Source organism: Equus przewalskii, chromosome 1, assembly GCF_037783145.1.
Source record: "Equus przewalskii isolate Varuska chromosome 1, EquPr2, whole genome shotgun sequence".
NCBI classification, from domain to species: Eukaryota; Metazoa; Chordata; class Mammalia; order Perissodactyla; family Equidae; genus Equus; species Equus przewalskii.
Genome location: NC_091831.1, coordinates 183,912,929 through 183,930,890, shown reverse-complemented (window position 1 = coordinate 183,930,890; position 17,962 = coordinate 183,912,929). Strand labels below are relative to the sequence as shown.

General features: G+C 48.2%; 2 protein-coding genes across 30 annotated transcripts in view; one reads left to right on the top strand and one right to left on the bottom strand.

Annotated features, from left to right (window-relative positions):
- Positions 1-269: 269 nt before the first annotated feature.
- Positions 270-1,673, bottom strand: LOC139078219 (uncharacterized). The gene is made up of 2 exons (XM_070589196.1): positions 1,064-1,673; positions 270-949 (listed from the first exon to the last, which is right to left on the bottom strand). Exons 1-2 carry the CDS (start codon positions 1,548-1,550, stop codon positions 783-785), a joined length of 654 nt encoding a protein of 217 aa, XP_070445297.1. The 5' UTR covers positions 1,551-1,673; the 3' UTR covers positions 270-782.
- Positions 828-17,962, top strand: part of NIN (ninein) — a 92,689-nt gene continuing 75,554 nt past the window's right edge. For 14 of the 29 annotated variants that reach the window (XR_011531077.1, XR_011531073.1, XR_011531072.1 and 11 more), the window contains exons 1-2: positions 1,744-1,875; positions 9,729-9,932. Coding sequence is in view for 19 of the 29 variants with exons in the window: in XM_070589173.1 (XP_070445274.1) it covers positions 9,750-9,932 (183 nt within the window). In the remaining 10 variants the exon portion in view is untranslated. Of the gene's footprint in view, positions 1,167-1,704; positions 1,876-9,728; positions 9,933-17,962 lie in introns of those variants that run through there. The other 15 variants (XR_011531075.1, XR_011531051.1, XR_011531076.1 and 12 more) reach the window with 4 other exon arrangements.

Sequence of the window (17,962 nt, the reverse complement as noted above, 5' to 3'; positions counted from 1 at the left end):
CCCAGTGAAGATAATTCTCTTATGTATAAGATGACACCTATATAGTACCCTGGTACCAGGTTAGCTATTTGCTTAAGGAACTGTGTGCATGTGTGTTGTATAATTATTCCTGGACTGAACAACTATGCATAAAGTCCATGAGTGTGTGTGTGTGCACTTACCCAAGATTGTCCAAAAGCAAGAGAGCGGAGCAGGAACTTCTCCTCTTTCTTATCTCCAGGCATGCTGTGTTGCAGGAAGAGAGTTTGGGTTCTAAAATAAGACTGATCTGCTTTTTAAAAAATACTTTTTATTCTGAGATAACTGTAGATTCACATTAAGTTGTAAGAAATAATACAGAGAGATTCCTTGGAGACCTTTTCCCCGGTTTTCCCCAATGGTAAGGTTTTGCATAACTGTAGTACAATATCAGGACCAGGAAATGATGCTAATACAACCCTGGAGTCTTATTCAAACGTCACCAGTCTTACATGCTCTCATTTGTGTGAGTGCATTTAGTTCTATGCAACTTTGTCATATATGTGATCTGCTTTCGAATCCCGGCTCTGCTAAGCACTAGCTGTGTGATCCTGAGCAAGCCCCTTAACTTCTCTGAGGCCCATTTCCTCATCTGCGAAATGGGTCTAAAAATGTCTGCTTCCTACATTCGGTAAGGTCGCGCGTCCAGCAGGCTGCGTTCTCAACAAACGCTAGTTCTCTTCCTGGCTATCCCTTGTGTCTTCAGTGGCAAGGGAGCGCTCTCCTGTTTCTCGCTGGAATACCGGACTATGGGCTATAACAGATCAGGCGGCTTCTCCTTCAAGGGCAACATAGGGACACTGCCGCTCAAAGAGAGGACAGCGGGTGTCCCTCCGGCCACAGTGCCGCCTCTGGGCCCCACCCGGGGTCCTGTCTGCATCCAGATCAGAAGCGCAAGGATGGCGGAGGGCGAACGCCGAGAGTGGGAAGCCTGTGGACGAGGCGGGAGGAGGGGTTAGAGGAAGGGGGGATGGACGAGGGGGAAGGAGGAGGAGGAGTGGAGAGAGAGGCCGCAAATAGCGAGCAGTCGTGGGCCGAGAAGTACCCTCTCCGGGGAGCTCCGTCCCCGGCGGCGGGGGACGTCGCCAGGACTGGATGCGCCCGCGGAGAATGGATGCGGTGCGGGCCTGTGAGCGCACGGTGGGCAGGTGCGGAAGCCAGTGTAGAGCTGGTAGGAGAGTCGCCCTCGCTCCAGGGGTGCAGAGTCGAGTCCGGAGCTCTTCTGCCTGCGGGACCCTCTTCCAGAGACGGCCGGGGGGCGCCGGGCCGAGCGGCAGCCGAACCCTCAGGCCCCGCGGGCCGCGGACGTGACCGTGCGGCGGGCGCACCGTGTGAGCGCGAGGGGACGGAGGGTGGGGGCTCCCCCCGTGCACCCGCCCCCGGCCCAGCTCCGCCCGGCCCGCGGCCCGGGGACACCCAGCCCAGGGGACGAGCCACTGGCCGTGCGGGCGCAGGAGGAGGAGCGGGGAGGAGGGCCCGCGCCGTCCCGGCTCCTCCCCGCGGCCCAGGCACCGGGCGCCGCCGTGCCCCATCCCGACGCCACCCCGCCCCGACCCCACTCAGGGCCTCGAGCCCCGAGCGCGCCCTGGCCGGGGTCCCCGCGAGGCGCCCAAGAGCCGGGGGGCGGAAAGCAAGGCGCGGACGCGAGTCGTGGGCGGGCCGGGGGCGGGGCCGAGGCGGGGCCGGGGGCGGACCGGGTCCCGGACGGCGCGGGGCCGAGCGGCGCGCGCAGAGGGACGGGCCCCCGCCCGGCGCGGCCTCCGGAAGGACGCGCCCCGCGCCCGCTCCGGGAGGAGTCCAGCCCGGCGCCGCCCGCGCCTCCCCGCTCGGCCGAGGCGGCGGGCGCGGGGCCCGCAGGTAGGCGAGGGCGCGGGGCGGCAGCGCGGGCGGGGGCGGGCGGGGGGCCGGCGGACCCGAGCCCCGGAGCGGGAGGGTGGCCGCTCCGCCGCCTGCGCCCCGGCGGCCTGGCGACCGAGTGACACCGGGTGGCTGAGGAGCTGGAAGCCTTCTCGAGCCCTAAAGTGGGATTTTAGAGGGTGTGGGGTCCATGCGTGCAGAAAGGCTGCCCCGCGCTGCCATGAGAACAGGAAGAGGACACAGGGACGGTCGGCCGTCGCCGGAGGACCGAGCAGGGGCGTGCGGATGGAGCGCGGGGGCCGCCTCCAGGCGCAGGCCGCGCTCCTGCAGCCCCAGACCGGCGACAGGACAAAGCCGGCGGAAGCGGTCTCCTGCCCAACGCTGTCCTGTGAAGTCGAGGGGGACTGAGATGGAACGGGGCGACTTCCTGGCCTCGGCCTGACACGAGGGGCGAAGGTGCAGACCAACGGGAGCTGCAGGGCTTGTCCTCCCAGAGCCTTATTCTAGGCGACTTAGATGCTCTGGGGTCTGCAACAGACCCCTCCTGGTGGCCAGGAATTCCTTAGATGGCCAGGCCCTGCAACTCCACTCCTGAATTTATGAAATCACAGCAGATTGCATGGTTGTCTTTTGTGACTGACCGGTGGCTTTGAGGGTCAGCATCCTAATAGCGACCCCTGGCACGTGGCCAGGCACTTAAAACCTTGGAAGAGCCTCATTGGGCTCCTTAAATACGTTAACATCTATTTATATCTGTTTACTGGTTTCCTGACGCTTGGCAGTCTGCAAGGAAATGTATTTTTTTCCGTGTCAGCATATTGGTGGCCCACCTGGAATTCTGGCAGATCTCTGGAGTTGAAGGGCTGTACGAATTCCCAGACTGTGTAAAAGTAACATCACAGGGGAGAAAACAGCCTGTCGTGTCTCCAGCTGTCGCTCGTGTCCTCAGGGAGGTGAAGCGAAGGGCTGGGGAGTTCATTGGCAGATTTGTTTCTTCTCACCTGCTCTCTGGTAGTTCTGTAGAGGAAAGCACTCTGAACCGCAGTGTAGACAAAGGGTAGGACTTACGGATGCTCAAAATGGGTTGAGCATGAGCAAAGGCTGGAAAAGCCTTCACAGGGGACAACGGAAAGGAAGCCATCACAGGTGCAGTCTTTGCCTTAAAGCGTCAAGGATCAGTCATTTTAATAGGCGCTTGCTCAGAATGGCGTGGGTGTCTTTTTTCTGTTCCTTTTTCATTTCAGATATATGATGACCCCCGATATCAAAAGATGTTAACTGTCACAGAGGGGGCGAGTGGGGCTCCATTGAATTCTGAACAGCCAATCTTCATTTAATAGGCAATATTCTTATCATTAAGTTAAATGTTGTTCAAGTAAATTGTTTTAAATGTCACTGTAAATGACTTTCCAAGCTGATGTTTCACCAATCTTGATGCTTCCATTTTGTATTGATAATGGAAATACATTTTACCAGTCTTACATTGCTAAAGAGTTGGCAAGTTCGGCCAGAACATTTTAGAGGGATTCAAACAGCCACAGCCTTTGCAGAAGGTTTATTTTTATAGATGCCAATTCATTTATAAGCCAATAAATTACATGGTTTGAATTCTGGCTGTTGAACTTACATCTGTTGGGCAGGGGCTTGTAGAGACACTTACTGAAGCTCCCCAAAAGATATTTTTATCCTATTTACAAATAAGATAGAATTTTAAAATGATGATAGGATTGTGCAAGAGAGTAACTTTATTTGAAATTAGGATGCTTCTTTCTTGCAATTTATATCAGCAGTTAACCGTTTATTTGAGCTTTTGGATGGAAAAATTACAAAGTATTTATGCTCGAATGCTTAAGAAACAAAGTTGGGAAAATGTTGTGTATCACTGTGAGAAGAGAAGCCTCTCACTTATACCCCAGGGAATCTCCTCATAGCCGCAGGCATTCTAAATTAATTTGAGTAAATACGGCTCAAGAAGTGAAAGTTGTTATATGCAGTCTCTGTTAAGAAAGTAACAAGCGTGCAGCTTTGTTTTCTGCTTCTGTAATTTTACTTAGTAGCTGATTATGGATTATTGAGTCTACAATGTGCTGGGCTAATGATTTTATTCCTCCAGCTACCCTGAGTTAGCTACTTGGTGGGGTAAGCTGCCCAGCTGTTAGGTCTAACAAAAGCTTGGGTTTGCTACATCATTCAGAATAGTAAAATACTAAAGGTTATTTATGTTTTAGAATAAATGCTAGTAGGATACCCTTGGTTAAGTTAAAGTTTCTGGTGTATTTAGCAAAGGTGGTTGTTTTCTTTCAAATTTATACGTGTGACTTTTTTCCTGTGGGGTGGCATTTAAGCTTTTGTGTTGTATTCTTATACCACGATTTTATTCTTGGTGATACTCTTGTGCTGTTGGTATCCAGCTAGAAGTGAGGTGCTATCTGAGCAGACAGGAGGCTCCCTGACATAATCAGTTTGATGAGCAGTGCGAGTTTTTGGCAGAAATATTCTATATAGACATGTAAATTGGGACAATTGTTTTTTCTTTTAAGCTTTTGCTAAACTTGAATTTACTCTTGTCACTATTTCCTTTTATACTGAAATTAGTCCCGAATGGTAAGCCTGGAAATCTTTGCGGCAAATTACAGCGTTTGCAGAAAAGAGGGAAGAAAAAGAAACATTTTAATTTGATCACTGGCATTGTGAGACTCTGACTTGCCAAATGGAGAAAGCCAGAGGTATGAATGGAAAGCTTTGCCAAAGCAGGGTTTGTCCCTGTTCATCCTCTTAGTTATAAAGTAACTCAATTAGCCACTTGGTGGTCACTGCCTGGTCTGTGGACCCCCAACAGCTATGTCTGAACACAGATCCAAAAGCATCTGTTCTGATACCCAAGGAGGGCGGCTTAGTCAACAGGGGCATCCAGACATTCCACATAGCTGTTCAGCTGCTGGACCATCTGGAGGGGAGATGAAAGGCCTGGGCCAGGGGCTCTGGCATTGTGCTCATTTATTATTTGCCTTTCTCTTGCCAGACTTTGTCCCCCTTTCACTGCCTTTGGCCCAGAGCAGACGTCCCCTTTGGCTGGGGTGCTATTCTTACAAGCTCCTTTCTATACCTTAGACGCTGGAAGGTTCGTAAGTTCATGCACCCACTTCCTGCTGGCCTTATGTTGGTGACTTCATTATCCAGCTGCACCTCCACCTCTCTTTTCCTGTCCCACTTGGCTGTGATTTTGGCGGCCAGGGTTGCCGAATGGAGCACAGTAACACAGATCTGTAATGGACCAGCGTCTGCATATTTTGGCAGCCTTGTTTTGAGTTATTTGGAAGGAAAATGCTCCGAATAGTTCTCATTATGGGTGGTTATTGGGTGGCAAATGTTTTGATTAATGGCTCTGTGCATCTGCCTCTTATTTAACCTCCCTAGTTAGAACTCCAAAATATTGCCTGAACTGGCCCTTTTATTCCAAAGGAGTCCTGAAGGCTTCTGACAGTTTGGAAAGGTAGACGGTGAAAAGAGGCTCAGGTTTGTGGCAGGCTTTACAAAACTGGAATTGTTCTTTGCAATTTGGATTTATCACTCCGAACCCAGCTCTCCTCATCTCTGAGTAAGATTCCTGTTGCTGGCGGGTGTCAGCAAGGCGTTGACTCTGGAAAGCATGGGATTGCACAGACCAGATGTACCTGAGTATTTGGAGAAGTAATTTAAAAATTACCAATTCCCAGACCGTGCCCATTTTGAAGATATGGCACTCTTCATGATCATTTTTATATAAAAATTTATTTTTTCCTCGCCCTAAATCCCAAAGCTACTTTAGAAAAAAGAGAATGCTGCTTCTGTCTGGGTATTGCTAGTGCCTGTAGGCTGGAATTATTCAATACATGGATCTAGGGAGGTAGAGAGGAAGGAACTCTCCCCCTCCCCATTCCATTCCGGAGGAGTTTGTGGCCATCACGTGTCCGTGTGGTTTCTGGTATGTGGTACTCTTCAGCTGGTTAACACATGAAGATGGGCATACATGATTTGCCAATGATATCGTTTCAGGGGGTCCCATTCATGTTCTGTGTGCGTGCGTAGGATTGAGAAAGTATAATTTACAGTCAGACAAGGGTTCAAATCTTGGCTCCACCCCACATTAGTGCTGTGTCCCTGGACAAATCGCTAAATATTGCCAAACCCCAATTTCTGCCTCTTAAATGGGAATATGATATCTGCTTTAAAGAATTAGGAGAGTTCAATGAGATCATATACGTGAAGTACTCAGCATAGGCCAGACTCAGTAAATGCTCAGAAGTAAAAAAAACAAAAACAACAAAGTTTCTTCTGAACTCCCAGCTATATTTCAGCCTTTCTGCTTTTTTTGACATTAAGTTTATCAGTGATTTGCCTTTAAAGATGGAGGAAGCTCTGAGCATCACCTGCTGCCGTTGCCCTTTAGTAAGATAATATCGCTTATTCGCATCATGCACCCCCTGTCCATTCTTGCTCTCTGTGCTGTGGCTCCTGCTTTGCTCTTTTGAGGTCAGGTTTGTGGCCGATGGACTTGCATGAGTTACCCCTCTGCACTTCACCCGCCTTTGTAAGTCGCAGGTGTTTTCTCCACTCCCCCCTTGTATCAGCTTTCTCTGGGATTAGCTACCTTGCTTGCTTGCCCTCTTTAACCCTCAGGACAACCCTTCCAGGTGGGGCTTATTATTCTCCTTCTATAAAGAAGGGGACTTGGGAGAGTGTTTTAGTACAGATTCTCCTCCAGAGTCACAAGCCATAACAAAAAAACGCAGCGAAAGTTTGTGAACCCATTGGCTTAATTACTAACTCAGTGAATCAAACTTGGGGCGGCTCCACATGGCACAGTTTGGCACAAGTGCTGGCTTTCTACTGCTTGCTGATGTCTAAGACTGAAAATGCCTTTGAAAAGCGGTCAGATGGGGGAAGTGGAGGTGTGCTTGTGGAAGAAATAGGCATTTCAAAGTCTTCATATCCTCCTTTGTATAGCTCTCCTTCAGGGTAAGCTTCCGCCCAAGGAATCTCTGTACACTAAGTCAGAACATGGCGTCTGCCGAGTCCGTGATGTGGAGAACAGACCGTACTCTGCATTTGGGGGAAGATATAAAAGAAATAGAAATTGTGGACCTTGCTCTTAAAGAAATTTCTGCCAAGTGGGGAGAAAAAATTCTTGCACGTGAAATTACTGATGAACATTTGGGAATAATATCAAGCAATGGGAAAGCATTCTGTGCTGGAGGAGAACTGACAGCTTGTCACCGGATGTAACATCTTTTGATGTTTCCGTGTGATCACTTGTTCTGCAGAGTGGGGCTGTTTTCCCCCTTCACTCAAAAGAATGTTTTCCTGAGCACAGTGTCTTGGGAAGGAGGGAGATAAAATAGTGGGGTAAAAAAGGGAGGCTGCTGTAAAATGAAAGAGGCTTGATTTAGTGAACATCCAATGACCTCCCAAAGGGCCGGGCATGAGGACGTATCAGATTCAAAGCCTTGGATGGGGTCAGGACTTCTCAGGACGTGTGAGTTTTACGGCCCTCTTTCATTGGTCTAGATGTTTAAATCCCCACCCCTTAATAATTTTTAAAAGGGGAAGTGTTCAAATTCTTTCACTTTTGAGTTTTTCAAAAAATATGCAAAATCAAGCAAAAGCAGAAGAGTCTGGCTTTTATGAAGTTGGTCAGCTCACAGCCCAGGGGACTGTCAAGCTCATAGGTGAGTCTGAGAGCTGTGACAACCCTGAAAATCCCGCGCTCCCTGGGGAGTCCCAGCAGCTCTTAGCTGGCGATTAACCGACCGCCTGCAAGTGAATCTCGTTAGCCTGGCCGCAGCCTCGTCTCTGTTCCCAGCTTCTGTGGCTTTGCTGAACACCTTGGCACTTCTTCTCTGATGCTTTGATGTTTATGTAGCACTCTTCTTATTTGGGAAACATTTACATGATGATTAGTCAACCCACCAGACCAGCCTGGGAAGGCAGCCAGAGCCAGCAACACCTTAGTAACAGAAACGCTGATAATTAGGAAAAGAGACCTTCTGAGACCAGCAGGCTGGACCAATGTGGTCTCATTTTGCTTTAATGAGGGGCCCCAGTAAGAATCGAGCTACGCAGCCATGCTATTTGAGTCCATCTTCTGAGTCCACTGGGTTCTGCTGAAACCCTTGGGATGGTCGTGGCTCTGTTTTGTCGTGTTTTGAACAGTTGTCTGTGGAAAGAAAGCCCCACAACCTTGAGCAACACTGCTTTGTTACAGAAGGCTCTTATTTTCAGTGCTGGCCGTAGTCGCCACCTTAACTCGCATGTGTCCCATGTTGTACTGACCTGCTCTGTGGAATATCACCTCTAAGTGAGTTTTCTGACCCAGGTCTTGGTTTAGTTAAAGGTGCTGCTGTTGGAAGTAGAATGGTGGCTGCCAGGGGCTGGGGCTGCGCTGGAGCTGCCGTGCGGGGGCTGTAGAGTTTCAGTCAGGCAAGATGAAGCAGGTTTAGCGATCTGCTGGACAACAGGGCACGTACAGGGAACAATACTGTCCTGCACTCTTAAAATTTTGTTAATAGCGTAGATTTCATGTTACGTGTTTTTTATCACAATAAAAAAATTATATTGGCAAGATTAATTATTTTTTTTAAGAAGGGGCTGGTTCTGAAAGCCTGTTTCGGCTGCTGAGGTCACCGTCTCGAGGGGCATGTCGTGTCTGGTTTCCATTGCATCATGGTGAAGGTGCATGGTGAAGGATGTGCAGGCTTCAGACTTTCGTTAGAAGACCCGACACGTTAAAACTGAATTAGTGTGCAAGCAAAAAACCAGATTTCATTCTTAAAGTATGAGGTACCCAGTACTTGATGTATATTTTTAGTAAAAATGATTCTGAGAGTTATTGATGACTGCTTGTTTTTACAGATCCCATGGAAGGTGGGAAAATGGAAGGCCTGGGGTTGGGGTGGTCAGAAAGGAGGGAGACAGAGGCACCAGGTTTGCAGAGGTGCGATGGTCTGGGCAGTGGGGGCACCCCGAGATTCCGTGCGATTCACACATGGTCTGTGGCTCCTTTGAACCTCCCCATCTGTGAGGTTGGAGCAGTGTTTTCCCCTCTCTCTAGGCAACTAAGGATTACCTAAGACTCGCGGGACTCAAGCGAGCTCGGGGAATACTATTCCTGTCATACCTCCTGTAATTGCGCCAATGAAGTTAATTGAGCTGCTGTTGGAGGAACTGGTGTGAAAGGCATTTGGTCTCATGTAAACAGGGAGGTGGTTTTGTGTCAGACGTGTTCGTGGAGTGCTTCTTCACTGCAACCCTCCGGTCTACCAACACAGGGTCAGAGAGAAACTTGGTCACGCCCAGCCCTTAACATCTGGGCAGGTGCCTGGAGCTCGCTGCTTGTGTGGAAGCTCTGGCCCTGCGGTCTGTTGGCGCTAACAGTTAGTTCATTTGAAAGGACTGGACATCGGAAGTGGCCTTCCACCTCCTGTAAGTCCTGGGCCAGATGAGATAGAACCGTGTTCCATCTTGAGTTTGACTGGCGACTGCCTGGCCAAGGGCCAGGCGGGAGGGAGGGTGCTTTTCTGCCTCTGAGACTCCCTCATTCCGGTAACAGGATCCACTGTGTCCCGGCCTTGTGGATGTGCCCACAACTGGTGTGAGTGCTTGTGGGAGCCCCACTGGTCAGGGCTGGTTCCCTGAGAGACCTGTGATCTTGCTGGGGGGTGTGCAGTATCACCCCTCCTGCTGGCCCTCACCAAGGTCTCCAGGGGACTAGGATGTAATGGAGGGACTGGCAAGGGTGGGGCAGTGTGCCGAGGGGAGGTGGCGGTAGGTCTCGAGGGGCTGCCACAACCTGTCCTTGTCTCTGTCCCACACAGGTGAGTGCTGTGGGCTATGGGATGGATGAGGCCGAGCAGGACCAGCATGAGGCCCGACTCAAGGAGCTGTTTGACAGTTTCGACACGACTGGCACCGGGTCCCTGGGACAGGAGGAACTCACCGACCTTTGCCACATGTTAAGCTTGGAGGAGGTGGCCCCAGTGCTGCAAGAGACACTGCTTCAGGACAACCTCTTGGGCAGGGTAAGGCCTAGGGAAGAACCCAGGCAGAGAGAAGTGGGGGCCGTTTCTGTCGGCACTGGGGGTGGGGCGAACCACGCGTGTTGCAGCTTCTAGCATCCTGGCTGTGTGTGCCCTTAGCTGTTACCCTCATAACAGAAAACATGGGACGGGTGTGACATGACACTGCAGTTTTCTCAAGTGATGAGAGCCTGCTTGAATTTGTGCTCTGGAATGGAAGTGCACACTGAGCATCTTAGATGGAGAGCGAGGAAGGGATAATAGTCGGATGTTTCCCAACTCTTGTTCTTTGTGGGTCATTTGATGGGCTCCACGCTCATCACTGGGGCTGAAGAGAGGGGCCCAAGACTTCCCCTGAAGAGAAGGGAGCTGCAGTAACAGAAGGAAGAGCAGGTTGTGCTATGACTTCTCCTCCCAATGAAGCTATTTCTTGTGTGGATTGTTTCTGGGGTGAAGTGTTAACTAAACCTTTCACCCAGGAAATAAGACTGGAGGGAAGGTAAATACAGTGCTGGTTCATTTAAAACCCAGCACGATGTGCTTCCAGCAGAGATGTGCGTTTGGCTGATGTTAACTTCTACATATGATAGTCGTGTCCTCCCCACAGATCACAGAGATGAGAAAGAGGTGAGAAGGGTCCTCTTTTCCCTCTTGCTGTTAGTGGGAAGGACGTTTGATCTGTCACAACCTTCGATTCTCATCATTAAGAGCATCATTAGTGTGGCTTTGGGTTGAGTCTTGCTGTTGGTTTTTAGGATGGATGAGAGGAGAACGTGGGCAGCCCTGTTTGAGCTCTGTTGCTGACAATGCTGACACTTTGTGGATGGTGATTTTTATCATGTGGTGTAAACTGAGGAAGCAGTCATGAAACCCAACTTTATTCCAGTGACTTCCTTTTCTTCATTTCATTTTCACTGTCTCTTAGCTGACAGGCTGGGTGGGTGACCTCAGATGCAGCACGATGTATTGGCTCTCTGTGACATGAGACAGGAGTAGCCATAGTCCTGAAATTAACATACAAAGGATGATATTCTCGGGGGCTTGGTGCTGTGAATGTGGTGTTTAACAGGGCTCACACTAAAAAAATAAACAAAGAAGTTTTTTGCAAAACTGGAACCATTCTTGGTCCCTTTTTGGGGATTAACTGCTTGTGAATACATGTGGTCACTAAAAGATGCTAGAAATCTTGCTTTGCAAGCAATAGAAATGGGAGCTTTGAGGATTAAACTATATGATCCTCATCACGTAATGCACTCAGATGTTTCTAGTTCTGCCGCAACCTCAGACACTTTGGGAGCCAAAAGAGTAGTGTTTCCCAGTGTGGTCCTTGGGGATCTCAGGCCTTGTGGTGTCTAAGGAGTAGTATCAAAGAGTGGGTCTGTTTTAATGCTTATTGAAGTCTGAGAAGACATAATACCACTTGAGGTTTCCTTGAGACGTCATCTTAGAGTCAGTGTAAACGTGGAACCTCTGCTGTGAACAGACTGCACCTTGGCCGCGGATTGAGTTTTCCTCCCAAGTGTCAGAGGTCTTTGCCCTCATTGGGCAGACTAAGACCAGGGAACAGTTATCGATTCACTTGTTAAACACTTGACACTACCAGCCCGCTTTTTACGTTGGCTATTTGCCTGTGAATAATGAATACCTAAACGGTCTGTAGTGTGATATTTACTTAGCAAGCCGGGGATACCAGTTAAGGAGACGTACACATATTGATTTCACGTGGGAGGTCCCTGATGCTTGTCTTGAGAACAGCGTTGGCATGAATTAATGCACCACTGTTAAATTTGCATTTCTTATGAAACCAAATTATTCTCCTCAGATGATCGCATAAACTTGGCCATATGTTGTCAAGATATTCTATATGGTCTATCATTTTAAGTTATAGGGAAAAAATTCCTTAGAATTCACTGGAGAAGTCTGAGTGCTCTCACCTCCTTGATGTATTGAGTAGAGGTTGTAAGTGGTAAAATTCTAACTTGTTTTTAATGCCAGTCATCTTTCTTCTCTTTAGATGGTATTTATAGAGAAACTTGTAAGGGTTTGCAGTTTGGTTTAAGAAAAAAGGAGAAAGAAATAGTAGCATGACAAATCTAAACATTCATCTGTTCATTAATTCAACAAATATGTATTGTGGTATCCTGTGTGTCAGGCAGTCTGTGGTCCTGTGGTCTGGGTGCCACTTATGTTTATTGTAAACTAAAGTTTTCCATTAAATTGGCTTTTGGACACATTAGTATCCGTCAGCTTCCTGGATGCTTGTTTTTAATTTTCTCTTTTAAACCTTAGCAAGTATAATTTCTAAGTAAAACAAAATTTCCAAGTTTTAGCTCCATTGCAATTGGGCTGAATTGATCATTTTTTCTTAAAAAAGATATAAGGAAAAAAGCATTGTCCCCCTCAACTAAAAATATGAATAGCATCTGTTTTTTTATTTTAAAATCCATTTTTAATAACTTCCTATTCTTTTCTTTTTAAGCCTAATGTTTCTTTTGACCATTGTTAAGGAAAGTAACTTAAGTTGACTTGCCATTTTCATGCATTTTACTAATAGGCCATTTACCCCCAAATTATGTTTCACTTGGTCTGTCTGATCCTGCTTTGTGACTTGAAGCCCTCTTCCCCTGAGCACGGTGTCAGTGTTTAAAATGCCTGGTGATTGTGGGTCACCGATGTGAAGGAAAGAGGGCATTGCTGGCGGGTGTTTCTTACTAGCTTACGGAGAGGGCTCCATCCATGTCTTTGGCATCAGTGAAGCACCTGTCAGGTGAGTGAGACCCCAAGACAAGAGACTCCTCGAGATGCTGAAGGACTTATGGTCTGACCAGGCAATACGCCTGGTGGGTGACGAGTACTGGGAACAAAACAGTCCTTTAAGGAAGGGAACCAGTCAACCCTTTCATTGAACCACGTTTTCATCCCAGCAATTGATTGCCAATTGTAGATGCTTCCTGTTTCCGTGTCTTTTAAGTGAAGTGTTCCCATGTGCCTCTCTCTTTTATTAGACATCAGGACATGAGGATGATCATTTACCTTAGTTTTGTTGAACCCTTTAGTTATATTGAGTTTTAAAATGCATTTTCCTTTCCTTATGATTATACCAACTTCAAGACACACCAGGCCCCTAAGGTTCTGAAGAGTTTCCTCTTCAGTGATATTCTTTACTGTGACTCTGGAGGCTGGAGTACCTCACGGCCTCGGCACTGTTTAGAATCAGAATGAGCCACATGGTAGCAGAACTCACCATTGGGTTCCAAAGAGTCCCATAGGGTGTGGACTTTGGTCATCAAAGGCATTTTGGAATTGTTAGTGTTAAAGTGTGATGGCTCTACAAATACAGAGTTTGTCTCCACTTTCCCACCTTCCATTTCAAGTGCTTGGGGTGCTTTCATAAATGCCAAGATTAATTTCATATGGTGGATATGCTTGTTTGTTTTCAATTCATTAAACTTTTTAAGCTTGCTTTCTCTTCTACACATTTTAACCACTTGCAAAGTAAATCAGAAGTACAGAGGTCCTTTCTGACAGTATCGTTTGGACTTGATCTCACTGTATAAAATTATGCCTGATCATCAAATCATACCTATTTATAGCTACCCCGGTGCGTGCTCCTGTTTCATATTATTGATCTGGGGCTTTCTGAATGCATTGGAGGGCATGGTAGAAGCATTTCTCACTGCATCTCTTAGTGTCTGAATCTTTGCTGTATCCTACTGTTTAACCACCATAGTTTAACCTGAAATGGTGAGGGGTATTTTCTGATTCCTGTGTTGGTCTCATGACTCTGTGTAAACCATCACTCCCTTCCTTTAGAGGAGTCTCACTTGGGGTTGAATTTTAACCTAAGGGTTTGTGGGTTCCCATTTATAAAAAAGAAGGCATTCTGAGTAGGAGGCTGTAAGACTGGCTTCTGTTCTGCATCCACACGCCTTGTCAAATTCACTGCCAAAGTAACTTTGGCCGTGCGTGCTGGGAACCACGCATCTCTCAGGTATTTAGCAGACAGGAAGCAAGGGCGGAGGGAGAGTGTTGGGAAGGCCTCTGCTCTCAACAGGAGTTGGGGATAAGCCCTAAATGGCTGCTGTCTTCCACCTACTTTATCTCAGCAATGACCTTCTCTCGCCAGGGAAAGCGTGGTCAAGAAGGCTCCCTAGATTTCCGTCATATTCCGCTGATAGTTCTGTGAGACGTTTCTTGCCTAGACTGAGGAGACTTAAAGTTCTTCAGTGGCCATCACATTTTAGACTAAATGTTCATCTGTATGACAGAGACACCTGGCACTTGGAAAAGTACAGTGACTTGTCCAGGGTCAGGCAACTCATGTGGGGCAGCACCAGAATGGGACCCCAATTTCCCAGTCCCCAAACTTGAATGCATGTCTCCACAGCCTTCTCAGACTCCAGATCTGCAAAAATGAATCTCGTTCTCCGTCCGCATTCACCCCAGCCCCACCCACCCCACACAGAGACGGGAAACTACGGGAGCACAGTCTTGGAAGTCAGGCCTGGACGCAAGCACTGACTCTTGCCACCTTTTAGCCATACGGGCATGTTGTCTTAAATACTCTGACCCTCACTTTCTTCATCTGTATCATGGGAAAAATAATACCCTCCTTATAAGATTGTGATGAGGGTGGACTTAGATTGTGTGTGTGAATGACTTATCATGGACCGAGCACCCAGTGACTACCGGCTCCCTTTCTTCCTCCAGGCCCCTCTCCTCCATCCCTTACTCAGAATGGGTCTCTGATAAATAGTGACTTCCCAGTAATGATTTTTTGAGAAATCTCATTGGAGTGGAGAACGGATTTGCTGGAAACTCTTGTGTGGTGGTTTGCATCTGTTTCCATCCGTAGGCAGGGCTCCTTCTGTCAGTCTTGGAGCACTACTTCATACACTTGGTTTAAAAATGGCCTTGCCTCTCTGCACGTTGTCTGAAGTCCGTGACTCCTAAGCTACAGTAACCCGGATGCTTTATTTAGAATAAAACGTTTCATAACTATGTCTTTCTTTATGAAACTACTTCTCTTTGTTCCTCCCTGTCATTTCTCTGCATCATGCTGTAGACATTATTTTCCTGTACATTGACCTTCCAGTGACTCCGTATTCCTACTCCCATTTCAACTAACACAATGTTTTGAATGTCTTTCCTCGATTTCCCTTTGAATTGCTAGATACAAACCCCCTAAGTGTGATCACAGTCACACAGGCCTTTGTCTTGTTGAGGAAGCTGGCTTCGATGAGCGCCAGCTTGAGCGCTCTCTCGGGGGTGTTGGAGGGCTGCTGCGCCGTGTGGAAACTGTGCACGTCGTCTCCACGGTTGCACGAGAGGATTTTATGCAACGTCAGGTTCCTTATTCCACTTCCTGTTGCAGGTTTTTTTGTGGTTTGAAATAGCATTCGTTTTTTGTGTGGTACTTCAATTCTTTTTTTCAGAAAGGCAAATTGTGTTTCTAAAAAAGCATTCATATGAAATTTGGAGAGGAAAAGTGATGAGGTAAATTTCTATTAAGTGGTGGTGACACATGACAAAAAATATCAGACTTGACTAGTCTTCCTGTTAATTTAGTGTAAATGTCATGTGTGTTTTTAGTCAGTCATGTAATTTTCCCATTTCTACAAACTGCCCTGGGAGGCCTGCAGGCTAGAGGAGTGCTTGTAAAATGAATGGCAGCAATTATTCAGATGAGGAGCTACCAACCGGGGTGTGTGCAGCTCGGCACAGAAGCTTGTTACCTTGTGAGACTTAATTGCCTTGTATGTTTGCGAAGATTTCTAAATTTCAACACAACACAATAGTAAAGCTCCCTTGGAGGAGAAAAATGGTGCTTAAAAATTCCAGCTGCTGAACTTAGTGAGCCCGCTGATGCCGTTTCTTCACAATAGAGAGCATTTATTAACGTTTCTTTTTCGGTTCTGGGTTGTGCCCTAAGGGGCTTTTCTGCCACATCAGTATTCATGAGAATCAAAGGAAAATCGCATCACCTGCGTCTGTTAGGGAACTAGCTTCTTGAAAGACGTGGAATTTACTGCCGTTTAACGCGGAGGGTCCAGGGTCTCTATGCCGTTGCAAGAAGGAAAATAAAGATCAATTTAAGACTTAAAGCTGCTCCAGTTTTTTGTTCTGCTTGCCAGGTTTTTGTTTTCAGATTTTTAGATGTTTTCGGGGTGAGGGGAGAGGGAAGAAGGGCCGCCCAGATAGACATGGTCGTGTTATGAAGAAGCTCTGAGTTGACAATCATGGTGAGTCTTTCATAGACCGTTTTTCTTCTAAAATGTGGTTGATGTTATACATCATGAGTCCATTTTGGAAACCTTTAAGCTCTGCCTGTGAGTATCTTGGAGAAGTCAAATGTCACAAAACTGTCCGCATTTTCCTCCCTGCCGGCCAAATAGGAGTTGCTCATTTATTAGCAGCCCCTACTGGCTGGCTGTCTCTCTCCGAGCACTTTCCAGATCCTGCCTTGTAGCCACGCGTCCGCTTGCCCTCTCCTTCCCCGTTCCACCCTCCCACCCTCTAGAACCTGGAGTGTGGCTGACACACTCCCTGAGGGCAGAGGTTATGTTTCCCTGGAAGCCCCCGTACTGCTTTGAACCCTGTGGCTTTGACTTGGAGCAGAGGGGTTTCCTGGCGGTCAGGCCTGGAGGGAAGCGGGGCCGGGGCGGGCCCGGCTGCTGGGCTTTGAGATCCACTCAGAAGGTCTGGGTTCTCCACGGAACCCCGTCGCTTGGAGACGTGTGGCCTTGGGCAAGGCACATGCCTTCCCTGACCCTCTTTCCTCAATTCCAGAGGGATGCCTGCCTTGACCGTCTCCCATGGATGTGGTGAGATCCGAGTGACCGAGTGTCCAGGAAAGAATGAACCTGCAGCAACGCGCAGTTCCCCAGTGTCGTCCAGGACCCACACTCATGCTGATAACTGGATCTCTTACTCCATTTAGTGGCAGACTTAAAAAACAAAAAAAGGTTAACCATTGGGGATTGAAAAAAATTTTACTAATGTTTTGCCCTATCAAAGAGTATATTAAATGTCGTAAGGTTGTTCTTGACCATTTAAAGTCCTCTTGTTCTATCAGTTATTCTTTATATTTTAAGAGCGATACCCTCAGGATTTATTTAGCAGCACGTGGATCCTTGCCTCAACACTAAATAACCCCAGAGGAGTAGGTTTTGAGTGCATGTGTCTTTTTTATAGTTTATACAGTTTTTAAAAACAGTTTTTGAAGAAGGTTCTCCCTTGCTGTTTTGAGCGAGGGCGGTGGGTGTCCTCGCTCCATCCCCACGTGTGCCGTCTTCTGTTTGCTGCCACTGGTTGGCAGTGGTTTGGGAAGCGGAATGGCGATGCTTAGAATAAACCAGTAGAATGAAATGAGCAGCCCCAGTTGGCTCTGGGGAGTTCTCTGTGAGGAGAGTGTGAGGGCTCAGGACACCCTCCTCGGCCTGGCACGTCTCTTGTCTGTTTGCTGGTCGTCTGCTGGCCTCTAGACCATTGAAGCTGGGAGGTGAGCAGCCTCCACATGAGTGAGGTTACACTGTCTCGGAAGCCGTGTGCCCGTATGAGGCCTAAGTGTCCTGTGAATGCGGTGCGGCCAAATCTTGGAACTGACTGTAAGCCACGTCCAGATTGCAGGTGTCTTTGTCATTTTTCAAGGGGAGACACACACAGACCCTTGGGTGACCTTCATGGCTGGTGCTCCCTGAATTGAACTGTTGGGACTCAATTCGAAGGGCTCTTTCCAATGACCTCTATCAAGACTGCATCCTTAGAAGACCCGGTGGAGACCCACGGAGTCAAGCCTCAGGCATTTGAGCGTCTCGAGGCAAGTGCCCCCTTGGGAGCAGGAGCCTCTCCCTGTTCGGCTCGTGACGGGGCCAAGAGGGACTTAGGTTCACTCAGGTCGTCTCATTACTGTCCCAGGAAGGAGGAGAACGGGAGTGGGCTCCCCAAACACAGCAGACTGGATCCTTCTCTGACGCTGGAGGCGGCGCCGATCCTGGGGGAGAGTGGGCTCCCAGGCCTCCGCTGTCACCCCC